We start from the raw sequence: 18,687 nt of genomic DNA on the forward strand, positions 1-18,687 counted from the left end.
AGGTGGACTTTTATCCTTTGTTTGCTGAGTTTTCTCCACATATATATATATATATATATATATATATATATATATATATATATATATATATGCAAATGATCTCTTAAGGACATTGTGTTTCAGCTGTATGGCTTCTGAATGTCCTTGACTTTTTACTTTCTCTTTTTAAGTATTTGTGGCTAAATTCAGGCTAATAAAACCAAACCTCACTAGTTGTGGACATGCATGTTTTGGCCTTCTTATGACTTTGGCAGCACAGCATAAGTGGGCTGTTTGGCTGTACTTTAGAAATAAAAGGTCTTTACACCAAGCTGATGTCCATAACCATTAAGGTGTCTACAAAATATCACAAGTAACATCCAAACCAAAGAGTAAAAAGGTCATAGAGACAAACCAGTTAGTAGAAACCTATATCCCATGGGCCTCTATTACAAGAGGTCAAAAGTAGCACACAGTGATCACTCTAGCTTGGCTATTTTTTTCTTGTAGGTTTTACTAATTGGTTTGTCTGTGTGACCTTTTTACTGTTTAGTTTGGATGTTAGTTTGGATATTTTGTAGACGCCTTAATTGTTATGGACATCAACTGGGTATAAAGACCCTTTGTTCCTAATCTATAGCCAAACAGTACACTTTTGATGTGCTGACAAGGTCATAAGAAAGCCAAAACATGCATGTCCACAGCTACTTAAGTTTGGCTCTATTGGCCTGAATGTATCCACAAAGACATAAAGTAAAAATTCATAGATATTCAGAAGCCATATAGCTGAAACATTTGATGTCCTTAAGGGATTATTTGAATATATCCCATGGGCCTCTATCACAGGAGGTTTAAGGTATCATACAGTGAAAACTGTAGCTTGGCTAGTTTTTTCTTGTAGTTTTTACTAATTAGTTTGTATGTGTGAATTTTGTACTCTTTGGTTTGCATATTTTTTTAGCTCAAATGGGATACCTGTTTCCTCAAACTCAAGAGAAGAAACACCAGAGCTAATCATCACCAGACATGGTGATTGAGAAGGGTATGGTTTCAGGCTGTCAGATCAATAGTGGCCTTAGGTAAAGGAGTCCCATGGTTGAAGTCACAGGCAGCTCCATTTCAGGACCTGAATTTTGCTGTAGACTTTCGGATCCTGCCAGACCCTGTGACAGAAGTTTCAGAAGAGGTTAAAGCTGCCAGGAAGCCTTCTACCAATTAGATGTGTTATGCCAAGTGGAAATGGACTCCATTTGAGCAGATTGTTCACAATTTCAGGTCATTCAGTCAGTTCCTACATAATTCTCACTGTTCTCAGGCTCCTCTGGTATTTATATCCATGGTATTGGTTCACATGACCATTATTTCTGTCTGTTATGTCCCTGCGGGATGCAGAATTATGACCAAATAATGACTGCTGTAACAGTTCCTTAAGAGGATTTGATATTGCCATCCTTCATTGAAGAGCCTCTTTCCCTCCATGGGATGATTTTTATGACTGATGGACTTCCCTATTCACTGCTTAAAGCCAGTTTGCTAGTCCGCATCATGGAAAACACTGTTCCTGGCAGCCATCACTTTGTTGTTCAGGATCTTAGAGATGCAGTCCTTTCAAGTTCAAGTTCAGGTTTACTTAGGTATTTCTAACTCATTCAATACTGAGCAGCAGGAGGAAATTTTCTCCATGATTCCTACTGAAAATATACTGTGTAAGATTTGCATTATGTGATACATGATGTAAGTTACAAAATATGTAAAATGTGAAAGCTCTTCAGTAGACAGCGGGCTACACACTGGTGTTAGTATCTAACGTGTGTCTGTCGATGATGATTTTATGTTGCAGATTTATGAAAGAAAATTTTATTTTATTTGCCAAAACTAACTAGCTTTATGGTCAAACAAGGGGTTACACTGCTGTAATTGTGTAAGATAGATCCAAGATATCAGTGAGAAAAATTTTCACCTATTCAAGAGGTTTCCAATGATGTATGATAAAGGAGGTAGTATATTGCTATTTTGTGATGTCACAGAATCTTTGCAAATTATGCTTATAATATCTTCACAATATTTCAAAATAACATCAATTTACAAAACAATAACAACTGAAAACACACTTCATAGATTTCCTTTTCTAGTGGGCTGTTTTTTCCTCATGTAGAAGACATCAGGGCAGAAAGAAGAGAGTGTCCTGCATCATCTTTAGTTCTTTTTGCCACAATATAGGCATTTGATTTTTTGAATACAGTGAAAGAGTCTGGTTCCTGCACTCCCAGATTGATAAGTACTCCTCTGGGAATTTTATTTTGTGATCATTATTATTTACTTGTGTTCTTATTGGTGTTTTGGTTGAGAAACCTTGAATTTATGAGTTTTTCTTCCTGATTTTCTGTGGTCAATGATGTCCCCAGAAAAAAGTTAGCAGCAAGTTTGCTTGTGGTAGGCCAGTCTCTCTGAAGGACTTTTACCTTCAGAGCCTTTCTCTGTGGGTGAGGAGCATCAAGAGTGTGTCTGTTTCAGAAAAGTAGATAAAATATAGAGCATTAAAGGTCTTGTTTGGGGCACCAGAAGTTTCTTTTCTAAGGTCAAGGGGTGCTTACTCCTGCAACATTACCAGGGGCCTTCCTTCATAGTAGTCCTTAAGAAATCTAAAGAAAAGAGCCATAGAAAGATAGATAAACCTCATAAGGTAGGTGCCCATAAAATGGGAAAGGTGAATAACCCCTTTAATGACACCTTTAGATCCACTTCTGCCTGAAGACACTGGATTAAAATAGTGCCAGTCCATAAGCTCTTGACATCTTAAGAACTGGCATCTGTCAGTGCCCCTTGGGAAATTGATAAGGTAATGCCCACCATCACAGACCAGGCCTCATTTCTTTCTGTTATGCGTCACTGCTGCACAGCAGTTTGTATCAGGTGTTCAGACCCAGAAGCATGTGGAGGAACTGACTACCCTGTTTGTTGATAACATGTCTAGCCTTTTGACTACTACATTTTTGCGTAAACTGGCCCTCCCCCAGACTTCCAGCACCCACCACCTTTGAACCAGGAATGGGGCCCAGGAGTGGCTGTTCCACTTCCATCTGCACTGGTCATTTTTGATGAAAATAAATTCAGTAAAGACTCTGCTCCCCTACGTGGCAGAAGGAAAATGTTGCCCTTCTCCCAGCAGCTCTTTAGAAGCTCTGATGTACAAATTCCTGAAGAGGAAGAGAGTTCCCTCATGTGAACCAGTGTCACAAGGCTGGAGATAATGACCTTGCTTGTATTCCTTAAAATTATTTTCACTTGGTATATAACACCAATGATGAAGAGCCACTGCCAGTCAGCTTCCCCACCTGAAGATCTTATCCATGGAGACTCTCATCCTTATGAAAGAAAAAATCAAGGTGGGATTCAAGGAACCCTCAGACTCTTACAGAGAATATGGGAACCTGCTGAATATTGTTCAGCCAAAGCTCACCACTATCCCTGTGGTCTGACAGGCACTGGCCATCTCACTTGATGCTAGAAGAGCTGTGAGACGTGTACCTTGCCAATAATATTTTGCTAAACAACAAGGGGAGTAGAGGTTTAGACTAATTTGGCAAGGTTTACAGTTCTACAGTCCTGCGTATCAGTGCCATTAACTGCCAGACCTACATTTTGCAGTACTGGGGAAGCCATGCTGAGACAAATAAAGGAGACAGTCGATTCCTTAGTGGACTCTACCCTTAGGATGAAACTTAAACTTATTTAAACCGCTCAGAATGTGGAAAAGTATGTCATTAAATGTGATTTTGATGCCATAAATTCAGCTGCCAGGGCTTCAGCAACTAGTTCTGTACTCTGAAGTCATGTTTGGCTTAGAATTTAACCTCTTCCTGAGGATGTCAAGGGTCAAATTCTGAATGCCCCTTTTGACAAATTGTATCACTTTAACTATCCTGCTTCAGTCTCGTATCCCAGAATGAAATAGAGATTACTAAACCGAAAGCTGCCATTATAGGAAGCAAACTGAAGTATGTTCAATTTAAACAGAAGTGGGCCTTTTGAAGGTTCTCTGGAGAAGAGATGGAGGCCAAGGCAGACAGATTGGAAAGGGGTAAAGCACAACTCACCCTTTCAGAAATTTACTTTTCATTCATGATTGCAAAGCAGACTTCCCTTCCCAACCCTTCTCCATTTCATAGACAAAAGATTACAGTTGTTTCAAAGAAAAATGGTTTGCTCTGACATAAGACATTTGTGTGAGAGAGGTGGTATCCACAGGTTACAAGATAGAATTCTAAAGCTTTTCTTAGTTCACTGAGTAATCATACGTTCATGCAGACCAAGTGGTCCAATGAGAGAGCAACTGTTAACCTTTTAATTGTCAGAAGCTGTTCCTTCGTCAGGTTTTCTTTAATACTATTCCTGATATATAGAAAAGGAGGATTTTGCGGTCACATTCTAAATATTTTCTCCCTGATTAAATTTATTTGTTTAAATAATCAACTTTTATTCAGCGATACTGAGTTATTTAGCCAAACCATGACAAAATGTAAATGAATCCAGTAACCTGTATGCTTTTGACTGATAGCTACCACAGTAATAGTACAGTTCCTCTTGTAAAGTAACCCTCATTTCTAAAGAACACATTTATAGATTTATAGTGTATGTGATAAATTGGTGAGCTCATATACTCAACTTGGGAAGAGACAAAGGCACCCAAAGTCTTACATAGCCATCTCATAATTTATCTGCTTGTACTACCCCAGGAGTAACCTTCAATTAAGTAGTTTTAGCTAGGTATTGGATCCAGAGTAACCAGTTGCTCATGCATTGATTTGTCCACTGATAACCCTTTTGCCAGTAACTTTTATTATCCACAACAAGCATGTATTGTGTATTGTTAGCATCTGTCGCTTGTAGACCTCTAGAAAAAATCTGTTTTTCTTTTTCTTAAGTTCCATCTTTAGTGCCTCATACATAAAATCTTTGAGCCTTGGACAAGCCCAAAATGAATGGAACCAGTCACTTTTTGAAACTTGCAGAGCATCTCCTGCATCCTTGATCTAATGCTGGAAAACTCTTTTTTTTTATTTTCCTGGTATAGAGAAGTAGTCAAGAAGACATTTCCACTTGAAAATACATTTCCTTGATTTAGTTGCCACAATAGGGATAGGTCATACCTGCCTCCAAAATGATCCTTGCATTACTATATTTAGGAGCTTCTTCTTTTTCATCTTAATACCTACAAGACAATGTATTCCTGAATCTATTCATTGTTCTATATGCCCTGGAGATAAGCTGCCTAACCAGTGCTTACCCTCATCTAATCTCAGTAATTGACTTAATGAACACTGGTTATTCTGTCTCTAATAATGTAACACACTGTATTTCCTATAACTCTTGTAGTAAGACATAGTAATCCAGTTGAACTCCATATGAAGTTAAAATTTTCACAGCGCTTCTAAGCAGTGTCATCCCTACCCTGCAACATCATCTCCGAATAACATGCCTCCCTTGCTTCTAATTTTTCAGCATCTCTCTAGGTTTATATTGTAACTATTGTTGTTTATCCCCCATCAATGACATATCCAAGTCTTCAACATTTTGTTCACAAATAGCTTTAGGAATTCCTGTCCAAATGTCTCTGTCATTAGCTGACTGATGTTTTCTTGCCTACCTCCCATATATATTTCTAATAGATCAATAATATCTACTGAAAGGAACCTTTCTTGTAGCATTTTTTTCCACTTGGCCACATAAGAATTTGCTTGATATCTTTTGTAGATGATAAACTGCGTGGCTTTCTTGCATTGTGATGTATGTGAGACTGCCAGTCCTCCTTCCTCCTTGGGCAGTGATACCCTCAGCCTTAACCACCCCCCAAAATTATCATTATTCAGCTCTTCACCTTCACAAGAGGACTTTTATTTGGTGGAAACCAAAAGGCCTGACCCAGATACAGTACCTGAGGCAATATATATGATTGCAATACTTCCATGCATTGGTCCAGTTCCATAGTGAATGTTTTATATTTCCTGTATATTCCTAGTTTTATTAGGAATATTGATATTCATTTTATGTTATTAATTAATAAAATTTAATGTGTATGCTTATATATTACCTGTTAACAGTGTAAATGTCAGCTCTTTAATGTTTTTTAATTGTTTTTGTTGTTTTACTGGTAGTGCGGTTGCTCTGTGGTTGGAAATGAACTACAAGTTTATTTGTTTATTTACTTTTTCTTTTTTTGTTAACTGGGTAGATGGCTTACCTTAGAACCCTTTCAGTCATGGTTCTGTCAAAGGCACATGTAGATGGATTTTTAAGGCAAATACAAGTATGTACGTCACACATTGTTGCAGTGCTAGAACATGATGAAGTCATATTACCCAAAGATTTACATATTGTCAGTAGCTCATGAGAGAAAAGTCAGATGGAGTACTGTACAAGTGTGTCTTGTGCCATCACAGTAGATTCTACTGTAGACTGCATGTGTAAACTCACTGTTCATGCTCTCCCACATTGAGAAAGGGTATATGTTATTTCTCAAGGTTTTCCATGGATATCAATAGCAGTGATGCACACATTTCCATGTCCAAATGCATTTAATTCATGTTTCTAGAATGTGTATCCCCACGACTTTCTCTTCTTACCATGTGACTTCACCTGAAGGTATCTGGGAGATGCCGGAAGGATAACTATTGCTCTCTTGTCTATGTGCCTTCTAGATGCCCTGTCTTTCTTGTCTTGCACAGCTCCTATAGAACTACTTCATAGTTCATGTAACTTTATTTGTGCATGTATGTATTTATTTCTTTGTTAGCCATTTAAATGGTCTGGTCCATAGAACATTATTACCCATGAGCCAGGCTACAGGGCAAGACTAAATACAGAATATGCATGTATAGTTCAGTAAAGCCAGTCAGGGCAGCATTGTTTGAGAGGTGGGAGAAGACCCAAGCAGACACAGGGAGGACATGCAAACCTTCACATGTACAGTAAGATGAGGTCAGGCTTGAACTCCAAACCATGAAGCAGTGATTGCAGCTTCTTGATGTTGTGTAAAAAAAAAAAAGCATCACATTACTGAGAAGCTACTGTAACAATTTCTTATGAAAGCTGGACATGTTATTTTTAATTCTTTTAATATTTCTTTTTTCCCCTATCTTCCAGTCTCTATCACCACAAGAACGAGCAATGTACAAGGAATTTATTTCTGCAGTAAGTATATTTTTAGTTTAACAGCTGCATTAAATTAAGCAGCTCAGTTTAAAAATGATAGTTGTTTCCTGCATATTTATGTTGTATTTTTTAAACAAGAAACATATTTATTGAATTATCACTTATGATATAGGCAGTCATACATTTATATAGATGAAAGCAAACCATATTGACATATTTTCAGTCGCAAAGACTACACACCACATATAATCTTCTACACAGAACATTACATATCTCATTCAATTCCTGCCTTCCCTTAAACCTCATTTCTTCTCCAAAACATTATTCTGCATATATTGTTGCCACAATTCCCATTTTTTTCTAGGTACAGGTATACGCCACTTAATGTCTGGGATAGGTTTTATCCTATTGAATGTCAAGCGATGAGAACATTAAGCGAACACTGTATTCTTTACATTGTTCTTCAGTAAACGTCCCTATGCACAAAATTCAACCACATTTATGTCCACTTGGATGTAAATGCCGTTGAACATTGTGCAGAAAGACGTTTAGTGGCACACACCTGTAATTTGTTCCTACCCTTTTTAAAGATCCCACTTCCAATTCTTTTGTCTCTGTTACTATATTCACTACTTTTAGTATGGTTAGTTTAGACTCTGATTTACATTTTCTAGTAAGTGCTTTTTTGGCAACCACCAGAATTAAACTCAGTAAGTCCTTACTATTTCTAGGCAATTCCAATTCTGTATCACAACTGAAAAAATGATTTCATTAGTTACACCAATTTACTGTTTTGAAAGAGTAGTCCGCAGAGAGTTTTAAATGTCTGCCAACTAATTACACTCCCAAAAATATGTTCCCAATTACCACTTTCTTCTCCATCACACCTCCAACATTTCCACTCTACCTGAGGAAGAATTATTTTGAGTCTCCTTGGAGTATTCAAACCTATGCAAACACTTCCAAGAAAACATCCTAAATCTTCGTGACTCTGTTGCATATTTGGGAACCCTGTATATGGTTGAGGGTTGGTATAATGGTTAAAGTGCCTTACAGATACAAGGTACAGAGTTTGATTCTCACCTTTGAAAAGGATATTGGCAAGGCTTAAAGTGGCCCACAAGGAAAGATAGCCTAGAATCTGTATACTCCCATTGTTTCTTTGTAAATTGCTTATCCAGTCTCCCTTCCCAATATTTTCTGACCTCTTCTGATTAATTCTTATAATTATTGTGCACTATTTTTATATGCCCTATTAATTATTCCTTTTTTAACAGCAGCTTCTGTTCTACATTGAATAAAAACTCAGCCAGTGCAGGCCTTTCATTTAGGATTCTCCTATCCCTTTCTCTTTGTCTGCACTCTGATCAGTCCTGATAGGACAGGAAATCACTAGCCTGCAATCTAAATGTCTTCTTGGCTTTTTCCCATTCAATTACTTTTCCTTCTCTAAATGCCTACTTTTCTTTATACTAAAAAATAAGAAAGATGGAGAAAAAAGGCATCTGTTTTCTCTATTATCTTCATCACATGTAAGAACAGCTAAAATGTTTTACTATAAATACGCGATTTATATCATGAAAAGTTTCATATAAATTAAGAATAGAAGTTGTTTTACTTACAGTTACCTTTTCTTTCCTCTTCCCTTCCCCTTAGTGTCCTTCCAAACATCAGTGACATGAAGTGAGGCAAATGCCTTTCAGTTCCCCGCAAGTTTAACAAAAGTCAACAAAAGTCCACTCTTTCTACTTTTTGTATACAGGTATATTTCACAAATGTGATTGATGCTTTGCAATCTCAAATTTATTCACTAATTTCCATGTCCCTTGCCTCCAGATTCCAGTTCAATTCCAAGGTATTCTGAAATCTTTTAGATAACTCCTGTGCTTTTCTGTGTGTCCCAAGCATTTTCCTTTGAAACAGTGGAAAATGTTTCACTGGCAAAGTCTCTCTGTATGCTTTATTATCAGAAGAATGAGAAGCAGAATCCTCTTCTGCTTGATGGCTCACTTTTTGTTGGACAAACGTTTGTATTTCCTGCTTAGCCTGTTTTGCATCAAAAAATGACTGATCCTTCAGGAAAAAAAGGTATTGTGAAGACAGGTAGATACAACTTCTTGAATCTCATACCTGGCTTTCGATTTTCCCTGATTGCTGGATTAAATTTGTTTCTTTTCTGACCGGTATACAGCGAATAATCATTTTCCACAAATACTCTACTGTCTCCAACTTTTAATACTTTGGCCTTTTGCCACAGTGTTGTCAGGATTAACTCTTAATTCTATAGAACAACCTGAATGGCAACCAAAGAAACAACAAAGAAGGATCCACCAAACACGATTTATTGCAAACTCTCTGACGTCTCGGCCTAAGCCTTCAAGGAGTACAAATGAAGTAAAAAAGCTACCTACATATATACTACAATAATTAATCAATTAGAACAATTAAACAATTAACTGGTGTAAAATAATAAAAGTTAATTTAACAACATTTTCCAGTTAAAATCCTCATTTAAACCATGTGGAAATAAAGTTTTAAATTTTAAAATATATACAGCTTCTTTATGCAACAACAATTGTTTTATATTCAGATTACTATATTTGTATATAATTATTATTTTACACCAGTTAATTGTTCTAATTGATTAATTATTGTAGTATATATGTAGGTAGCTTTTTTACTTCATTTGTACTCCTTGAAGGCTTAGGCCGAGACGTCAGAGAGTTTGCAATAAATCGTGTTTGGTGGATCCTTCTTTGTTGTTTCTTTGGTTGCCATTCAGGTTGTTCTATAGATGTCCACGGATTCACTTCTACATCTCCCACGAGTTTTTCGTGATACTATGGATGGCAGTCAGCTGTCCTTGGACAATTTTCTAACCAACCCTACAGAACGAGGTGAGTGCCAGCCTTTGAATAGAAATGCTACTGACAAAAATATACCTTTATGGGAAAAATGGGAAGATGATAGGAAAAAGCGCTTTCCTAACCCATTTTCCAGCGTTGGTAGAAAGACACCTTTATCTGTGAATGCTGAATATAAATCACTATTTGAAAATTTAGAGAAAAAAATGTGGAAGGAAACAGCAACTTTTTTTAATATTTGTGGTCTGCAAAGATATATTGATACTGAAATCACACCGAGAGGATTAAGGGTGTTTAAAGATCCTACCACCCCTTTTGACTTATCTGTAGATACTGAGATTGCATTTCACAAGCGGTGGATATCTGCAGCTCATAATTGTGTCACTGAATGGCTACATATCTTAGTTGAACGTGATCAACTAAAACAGAAAGAATTATGTTCTGATATTAAAAAATTATGTTGTGATATTTCCAAGTGTGTTTCTACTTCTACTTTGGATGAATTTCTTTCCCAGACCAATGACAAACTTAAAGAATATGAGTTGACCCTTATAGAAAGAAAGAAGGGCAAGCTTATCAGAGATTTACGGGACTATGAACTGAATAAGGCTTTTCTCACTAGAGCCAATCACAACAGAACTCACAAACGTGTGAGGTTTCAACAGGAAGTAAGTTCAACGCGTTATTGTAGTTCATCAGCGTCAGCATCGGAAGGTGGCTACACTTCTTTTGAGGATGAACACGGAGATTCTGATTTTCCTGTATTACCAGCGGCACAACAGTCAGGGAACTTTCGCCAGGTTTTTAGTATGGTTAGTTTAGACTCTGATTTACATTTTCTAGTAAGTGCTTTTTGGCAACCACCAGAATTAAACTCAGTAAGTCCTTACTATTTCTAGGCAATTCCAATTCTGTATCACAACTGAAAAAATGATTTCATTAGTTACACCAATTTACTGTTTTGAAAGAGTAGTCCATAGAGAGTTTTAAATGTCTGCCAACTAATTACACTCCCAAAAATATGTTCCCAATTACCACTTTCTTCTCCATCACACCTCCAACATTTCCACTCTACCTGAGGAAGAATTATTTTGAGTCTCCTTGGAGTATTCAAACCTATGCAAACACTTCCAAGAAAACATCCTAAATCTTCGTGACTCTGTTGCATATTTGGGAACCCTGTATATGGTTGAGGGTTGGTATAATGGTTAAAGTGCCTTACAGATACAAGGTACAGAGTTTGATTCTCACCTTTGAAAAGGATATTGGCAAGGCTTAAAGTGGCCCACAAGGAAAGATAGCCTAGAATCTGTATACTCCCATTGTTTCTTTGTAAATTGCTTATCCAGTCTCCTTCCCAATATTTTCTAACAACTTCTGATTCATTCTTATAATTATTGTGCACTATTTTTATATGCCCTATTAATTATTCCTTTTTTAACAGCAGCTTCTGTTCTACATTGAATAAAAACTCAGCCAGTGCAGGCCTTTCATTTAGGATTCTCCTATCCCTTTCTCTTTGTCTGCACTCTGATCAGTCCTGATAGGACAGGAAATCACTAGCCTGCAATCTAAATGTCTTCTTGGCTTTTTCCCATTCAATTACTTTTCCTTCTCTAAATGCCTACTTTTCTTTATACTAAAAAATAAGAAAGATGGAGAAAAAAGGCATCTGTTTTCTATTATCTTCATCACATGTAAGAACAGCTAAAATGTTTTACTATAAATACGCGATTTATATCATGAAAAGTTTCATATAAATTAAGAATAGAAGTTGTTTTACTTACAGTTACCTTTTCTTTCCTCTTCCCTTCCCCTTAGTGTCCTTCCAAACATCAGTGACATGAAGTGAGGCAAATGCCTTTCAGTTCCCATAAGTTTAACAAAAGTCAACAAAGTCCACTCTTTCTACTTTTTGTATACAGGTATATTTCACAAATGTGATTGATGCTTTGCAATCTCAAATTTATTCACTAATTTCCATGTCCCTTGCCTCCAGATTCCAGTTCAATTCCAAGGTATTCTGAAATCTTTTAGATAACTCCTGTGCTTTTCTGTGTGTCCCAAGCATTTTCCTTTGAAACAGTGGAAAATGTTTCACTGGCAAAGTCTCTCTGTATGCTTTATTATCAGGAGAATGAGAAGCAGAATCCTCTTCTGCTTGATGGCTCACTTTTTGTTGGACAAACGTTTGTATTTCCTGCTTAGCCTGTTTTGCATCAAAAAATGACTGATCCTTCAGGAAAAAAAAATATTCTGAAGACAGCTAGATACAACTTCTTGAATCTCATACCTGGCTTTCGATTTTCCCTGATTGCTGGATTAAATTTGTTTCTTTTCTGACCGGTATACAGCGAATAATCATTTTCCACAAATACTCTACTGTCTCCAACTTTTAATACTTTGGCCTTTTGCCACAGTGTTGTCAGGATTAACTCTTAATTCTATAGAACAACCTGAATGGCAACCAAAGAAACAACAAAGAAGGATCCACCAAACACGATTTATTGCAAACTCTCTGACGTCTCGGCCTAAGCCTTCAAGGAGTACAAATGAAGTAAAAAAGCTACCTACATATATACTACAATAATTAATCAATTAGAACAATTAAACAATTAACTGGTGTAAAATAATAAAAGTTAATTTAACAACATTTTCCAGTTAAAATCCTCATTTAAACCATGTGGAAATAAAGTTTTAAATTTTAAAATATATACAGCTTCTTTATGCAACAACAATTGTTTTATATTCAGATTACTATATTTGTATATAATTATTATTTTACACCAGTTAATTGTTCTAATTGATTAATTATTGTAGTATATATGTAGGTAGCTTTTTTACTTCATTTGTACTCCTTGAAGGCTTAGGCGACGTCAGAGAGTTTGCAATAAATCGTGTTTGGTGGATCCTTCTTTGTTGTTTCTTTGGTTGCCATTCAGGTTGTTCTATAGATGTCCACGATTCACTTCTACATCTCCCACGAGTTTTTCGTGATACTATGGATGGCAGTCAGCTGTCCTTGGACAATTTTCTAACCAACCCTACAGAGCGAGGTGAGTGCCAGCCTTTGAATAGAAATGCTACTGACAAAATATACCTTTATGGGAAAATGGGAAGATGATAGGAAAAAGCGCTTTCCTAACCCATTTTCCAGCGTTGGTAGAAAGACACCTTTATCTGTGAATGCTGAATATAAATCACTATTTGAAAATTTAGAGAAAAAAATGTGGAAGGAAACAGCAACTTTTTAATATTTGTGGTCTGCAAAGATATATTGATACTGAAATCACACCGAGAGGATTAAGGGTGTTTAAAGATCCTACCACCCCTTTTGACTTATCTGTAGATACTGAGATTGCATTTCACAAGCGGTGGATATCTGCAGCTCATAATTGTGTCACTGAATGGCTACATATCTTAGTTGAACGTGATCAACTAAAACAGAAAGAATTATGTTCTGATATTAAAAATTATGTTGTGATATTTCCAAGTGTGTTTCTACTTCTACTTTGGATGAATTTCTTTCCCAGACCAATGACAAACTTAAAGAATATGAGTTGACCCTTATAGAAAGAAAGAAGGGCAAGCTTATCAGAGATTTACGGGACTATGAACTGAATAAGGCTTTTCTCACTAGAGCCAATCACAACAGAACTCACAAACGTGTGAGGTTTCAACAGGAAGTAAGTTCAACGCGTTATTGTAGTTCATCAGCGTCAGCATCGGAAGGTGGCTACACTTCTTTTGAGGATGAACACGGAGATTCTGATTTTCCTGTATTACCAGCGGCACAACAGTCAGGGAACTTTCGCCAGGTTTTTCGTCCAGAACAATATCCATCCCACAAGGGTGCACAAGGACAGAAACGCCAACGCGAACATTTTCAACATACAACATATGAACAATTTGGACAGGGGGGCCATAAACGAGGTAAATGGTGACCCTGTTCATACAGATTCATGTGACTATGTTGTGAATTTATCTAGTTACCTATTTAATGAAGCCGAGCTTGCCGTTTTGCATCTGGGTCTTAAATTTATACCCACAGTGGTTTCTATGCTGCATGATTTACAGACTGATGTTTATAAATTTGGCAGAAAATTGTATTTAAAGTATTTTTTCAGTCAGATGAATGATGAAGTACAAAATGTTTCTGAAGTCAGTTCTCCCTCTTCATCTGATAGCTTTTATTCCTGTACATCTGATGATGTTGTTAATGCCTATTCTAAGTTGAATACTGATAATGTGCCCTCGACTAGCTATTTTGTACCAAATGTTTTGCATAGTGAAGTTTCTAACTTTATCAAAATGGTCAATCACTCAACTGAAGTAACATATAGTACATTTATGCGCAACAAAAAGAACATTAAGTATAACATAGAATTTAAGGAATGGCAAATTTTGATGACATTAAGCAATAAGAAAGACATTATTTTTAAACCAGCGGACAAAGGGAACAAATTAGTGGTTCTTAACTCTATAGATTATCTAAACATGTATATGGAACATCTCAATGATGTTAATACATATGAAAAAGTAGATATTGAACGTTACGATTCTTCTATTTTAGTATATAAAGATCTTATACATAAGGGCCTAAGGTTAGGCTATTTTGGGATCAAGGATGTCAAGAACAAATTTCAGGCAGATGGCTGTACTATGGCTTATTTTTATTGTTTGCCCAAGATACATAAAAAATTATTAAAGCCATCTGGAAGACCCATTGTCTCAGGGCGGAATTATTTTTTACATAATTTGGGCATTTTTCTACACAATTTTTTTGTACCGTATGTTAGACAACTGCCTTCTTTCCTTATTGATGTTTTTGATTTTTTGAACAAAATTAGAGATGTAAAATGGAACAAAAATATGTATTGGGTAACCATTGATGTGAAAAGCCTTTATACAAATATTAGTCATGGTTTTGGCATTGAGGCTATCAGATTCTTTCTGGGTGATTCCCCAGTGACAGAATTTATAGTTGAATTGACGCAATTCTCTTTAGCTAATAATTTTTTTGAGTTTAATAATATGGTATATCATCAAAAACAGGGCACAGCAATGGGGGCTGCTTTTGCCCCCATGTATGCAAATTTGGCGATGGGATTGTTTGAATTGGAGATTATATATAGACACGAATTTTTTCATAAAAATGTCATCAAGTACTTTAGATACGTGGATGATTTAATTTTTTTGGTAGAGGGGAATCAGTCCCAGTCACATCAATTTTTTGTAGATTTAAATTCAAATAGGTTTTCTTTAGAGTTTGATGACCTAAGGATGGGTACTTGCCTGCCTTTTCTTGATGTTATGCTTGACATTTCTAGTGGTAGTAAGCTTGTAACATCAGTGAATAGGAAATTTGTAGGGGGCATACAATATGTTCATGGCTCCAGTGGCCATCCCTCTCATACTATTAAATCTTTGCCATATGGTGAGATGCTTCGTATCTCTCGATTGTGTAACAATAATGAAGTATTTTACAAAGAACTAAATTTGCTGTTAGAATCGTTTTCTAAGAGAGGCTATAACAATGCCATACTAGAGGATAGTTATAGGAGACTCTGTGGGCATAGCAAAAAGAAAACTTGCCATTCTTAGGCTTGTATAAGTTAACAACTGCTAATATTATGCAAGAAGAAAAAGAGACAATTTATTTTGCCACTATGTATGGCTGTTTTACTACTGAATTTACCAAAATAATTTTTCAATTTTGGAAATATCTATGCTCTTTGAGTAATGTCAAAACTTGGTTAAATATGGATTTAAAGTTTTCTTATCGTAAGGGAATAAGTATAAAAGATATTTTAGTAAAAAGTAGATTCAGTTTTTCATGTGATACTGTAATATATAATATGACCAGTAGAGGGACCCACCAATGTGGTAAATGCAAAGCATGTCGATTTGTGGTCCCTTATTTTGAATATATTAATAATATTCTTTTTAGAGTTAATAATAATTTTCATTGTAACTCTGAAAAAGTTATTTATGCTCTTTGTTGTCCCTGTAGAAAATTTTATATAGGAGAAACCAAGAGAGCCTTCAAAGTAAGGCTCTTGGAACATATCAGGGACATCATTAACAAAAAAGAAGAAAGTCCTGTAGCTATGCATTTTTTAGAATTTCATAATGGTGATTATAAGGAATTACAAGCAACTGTTTTAGAACAGATACAGGATTACAAATATAGTAATCTGAATATAAAACAATTGTTGCATAAAGAAGCTGTATATATTTTAAAATTTAAAACTTTATTTCCACATGGTTTAAATGAGGATTTTAACAGGAAAATGTTGTTAAATTAACTTTTATTATTTTACACCAGTTAATTGTTTAATTGTTCTAATTGATTAATTATTGTAGTATATATGTAGGTAGCTTTTTTTACTTCATTTGTACTCCTTGAAGGCTTAGGCCGAGACGTCAGAGAGTTTGCAATAAATCGTGTTTGGTGGATCCTTCTTTGTTGTTTCTTTAACTCTTAATTCTGTTTGGTTTGCATCTTTACTAATACAGATCTTGTTTGCTTTCTCATGGCCAGATTTGGAACATATACAGTGTGTGCCCTTTCAATTAACAGTTCCTGCTGTGGAGTACCATTCCAGTTGCTTATTTGTACCTTCATAAAATTAATACAGTTTGTTCCTTCTAGTTTCTCTGGTACAGCAAAAAATCTCAGATTTTCTCCATGTGCTCTTTGCTGAAATTCTACCATTTTTGAAACATTTCTTCTTGCACAGTCTCATATTCAGAAAGCCTTTTCTTCATTTGGATGTCTGATATTTGCACTTTTGTCAGCTCTTCTGTCTGTTTAAAGCTTCTTCCATTTTTCCAGCCTTTTTTTATTTGAGTCGATACACTCCTTCAGTGTTTAATTTATTTTAATCCGCTCTGACCACTTTTGACTTATTTTTCCTCCAGATTACTGGAAGCCGTGTATTTCCCAAACGTTGGAGCTTGAACTGCTTTTTGCTGAACAGTTGCAGGATTCTTCACAGTCAGTGTTTTCTGTTCATCTTTTCTAGCTGATTTTCTTTCATCTTTGCTAGCATCCAGGCAGTGTACTTACTAGCCAGAAATTGAAATTACTGAAAGTGACTTGGCCCTTGCCTTTCAGTTTTTTTTTGTTTTTTTTTTTTGCACTGGCAGTGCTGAAATTAATCAGTGTGCAGCCATCTTTGAAAGTTGAAAATCAAACAGCACATCTGAGTTAAAGAATGCTTTGTCTTGAGAAGTACCCTGTTAGTCTGGAAGCAGATAGATAAATTTGATTACACTGGTAGTGGAGAAACTAAAAGACGTGTTTATGTAAACTTATCAGAGTAAAATAAAAAAAGTTTTAATTAATAAATGAATAACATTTCAGAATTTGAAAATTACTAGTTAGCTTTGCCAGAAGTCATGACTGTAATACATAAACAGCAAATTAAGTGTTACTTATAATGAAACCTTTAGTATCAGCACTAATGGCAAGTTTGTTTACCTTTCTGTTGGCCAAGTTAATCCAACTAGACCTGTGGTCTATTTTTAGGAGAGTCCCACAGTGGTATTTATATTAGCTTTAGGAAATGTTTGCCATGGTGTGAAGGAAATGTAATTGCCTGTTGAATATCTGTCAACCATAGTCATGATCCATGATAATGAAAACCTTAGTATCAGCATTAATTAACAAGTTGTTTTATTTTTCTGTTGGCCATGCTGATCCCACTAGACCTATAACCTATTTTCAGAAAAGTCCCAGTATGGTATTTATATTAACTTTAGGAACATTTTGCCAGGGTGTAAGGAAACTGCAATTGCCAGTTGAATATCTGGTGACTATAGTTGTGATTCTTGAAACTGAAGAACTACAAGTGTGAGTAGACAAATGTATACTAAGTCAGTATGTTGTAGTACTGATTCTACTCCATGGTACAGTGATTCTTTAATAATGAGTGTGTGTGTGTGTGTGTGTGTGTGTGTGTGTGTATATGTATATGTATGTATATATATATATATATATATATATATATATATATATATATATATATATATACACATCCATCTACTTATCTGTGTGTAATGATTAGGCTCTTTGCCTATAATGCACAAGGTACAAGGTTCGATCCTGACCTCTGGCCAATACGAGTTTGCTTGTTCTCCTTGTGTCTCTGTGAGGTTCTTCCCACCTCCCAAAAACAGGCTGAGTATTTCTATCTCATACTCACCCAAGATTGGAGCTATGGGCAGCAGCACAGACTCTAAACGGTGCCCTGTAGGTTGAAGAGTTGTATAGATCAACCGCTTTGGACATCTACTGTGGTGCACGTTAATACTTAAGATAGGAGAAAATGGATCACAAACTGGGTGCCATGGCAGGGCTAGCCATTTGACAGTGTAAAATATGGCTCTATGTTTAACTTAATTTTACCTGACTGAAATATTTTTTTGCCTGACTGAATTATTTTATTTATTTTCTGGCATTGCTTTCTGGTCTCATCTGTCCTGAAAGTGGTTTTTTCCCCCTCCTTCCCACCCTATTCTTGTGGTAGTGTTATAGTTGGTGGCTTTGAAGTTGCCCACCCCTACTGTAAATTTGATCTGGGACACCCCTCCCAGTCTAGTGTTCACTCTACTTAATACAGAGAGAACATTTGAGAAGGCCAACCCACTTCCTCTCTCCTTGCACTTTACTATATAAAACAAAATT

General features: G+C 36.0%; 1 protein-coding gene across 1 annotated transcript in view; it reads left to right on the forward strand.

Moving 5' to 3' along the window:
• The window catches only part of LOC122797796 (nucleolar transcription factor 1-A-like), an 892,813-nt gene that overhangs the window by 704,428 nt on the left and 169,698 nt on the right, over positions 1 to 18,687 (forward strand). Inside the window, exon 15 of the mRNA XM_044066317.1 lies at positions 7,123 to 7,170. Coding sequence (XP_043922252.1) covers positions 7,123 to 7,170 — 48 coding nt within the window. The remainder of the gene's footprint in view (positions 1 to 7,122; positions 7,171 to 18,687) is intronic.

Source organism: Protopterus annectens, chromosome 3.part1, assembly GCF_019279795.1.
Source record: "Protopterus annectens isolate FY-2018-M chromosome 3.part1, PAN1.0, whole genome shotgun sequence".
Taxonomy (NCBI): domain Eukaryota; kingdom Metazoa; phylum Chordata; order Ceratodontiformes; family Protopteridae; genus Protopterus; species Protopterus annectens.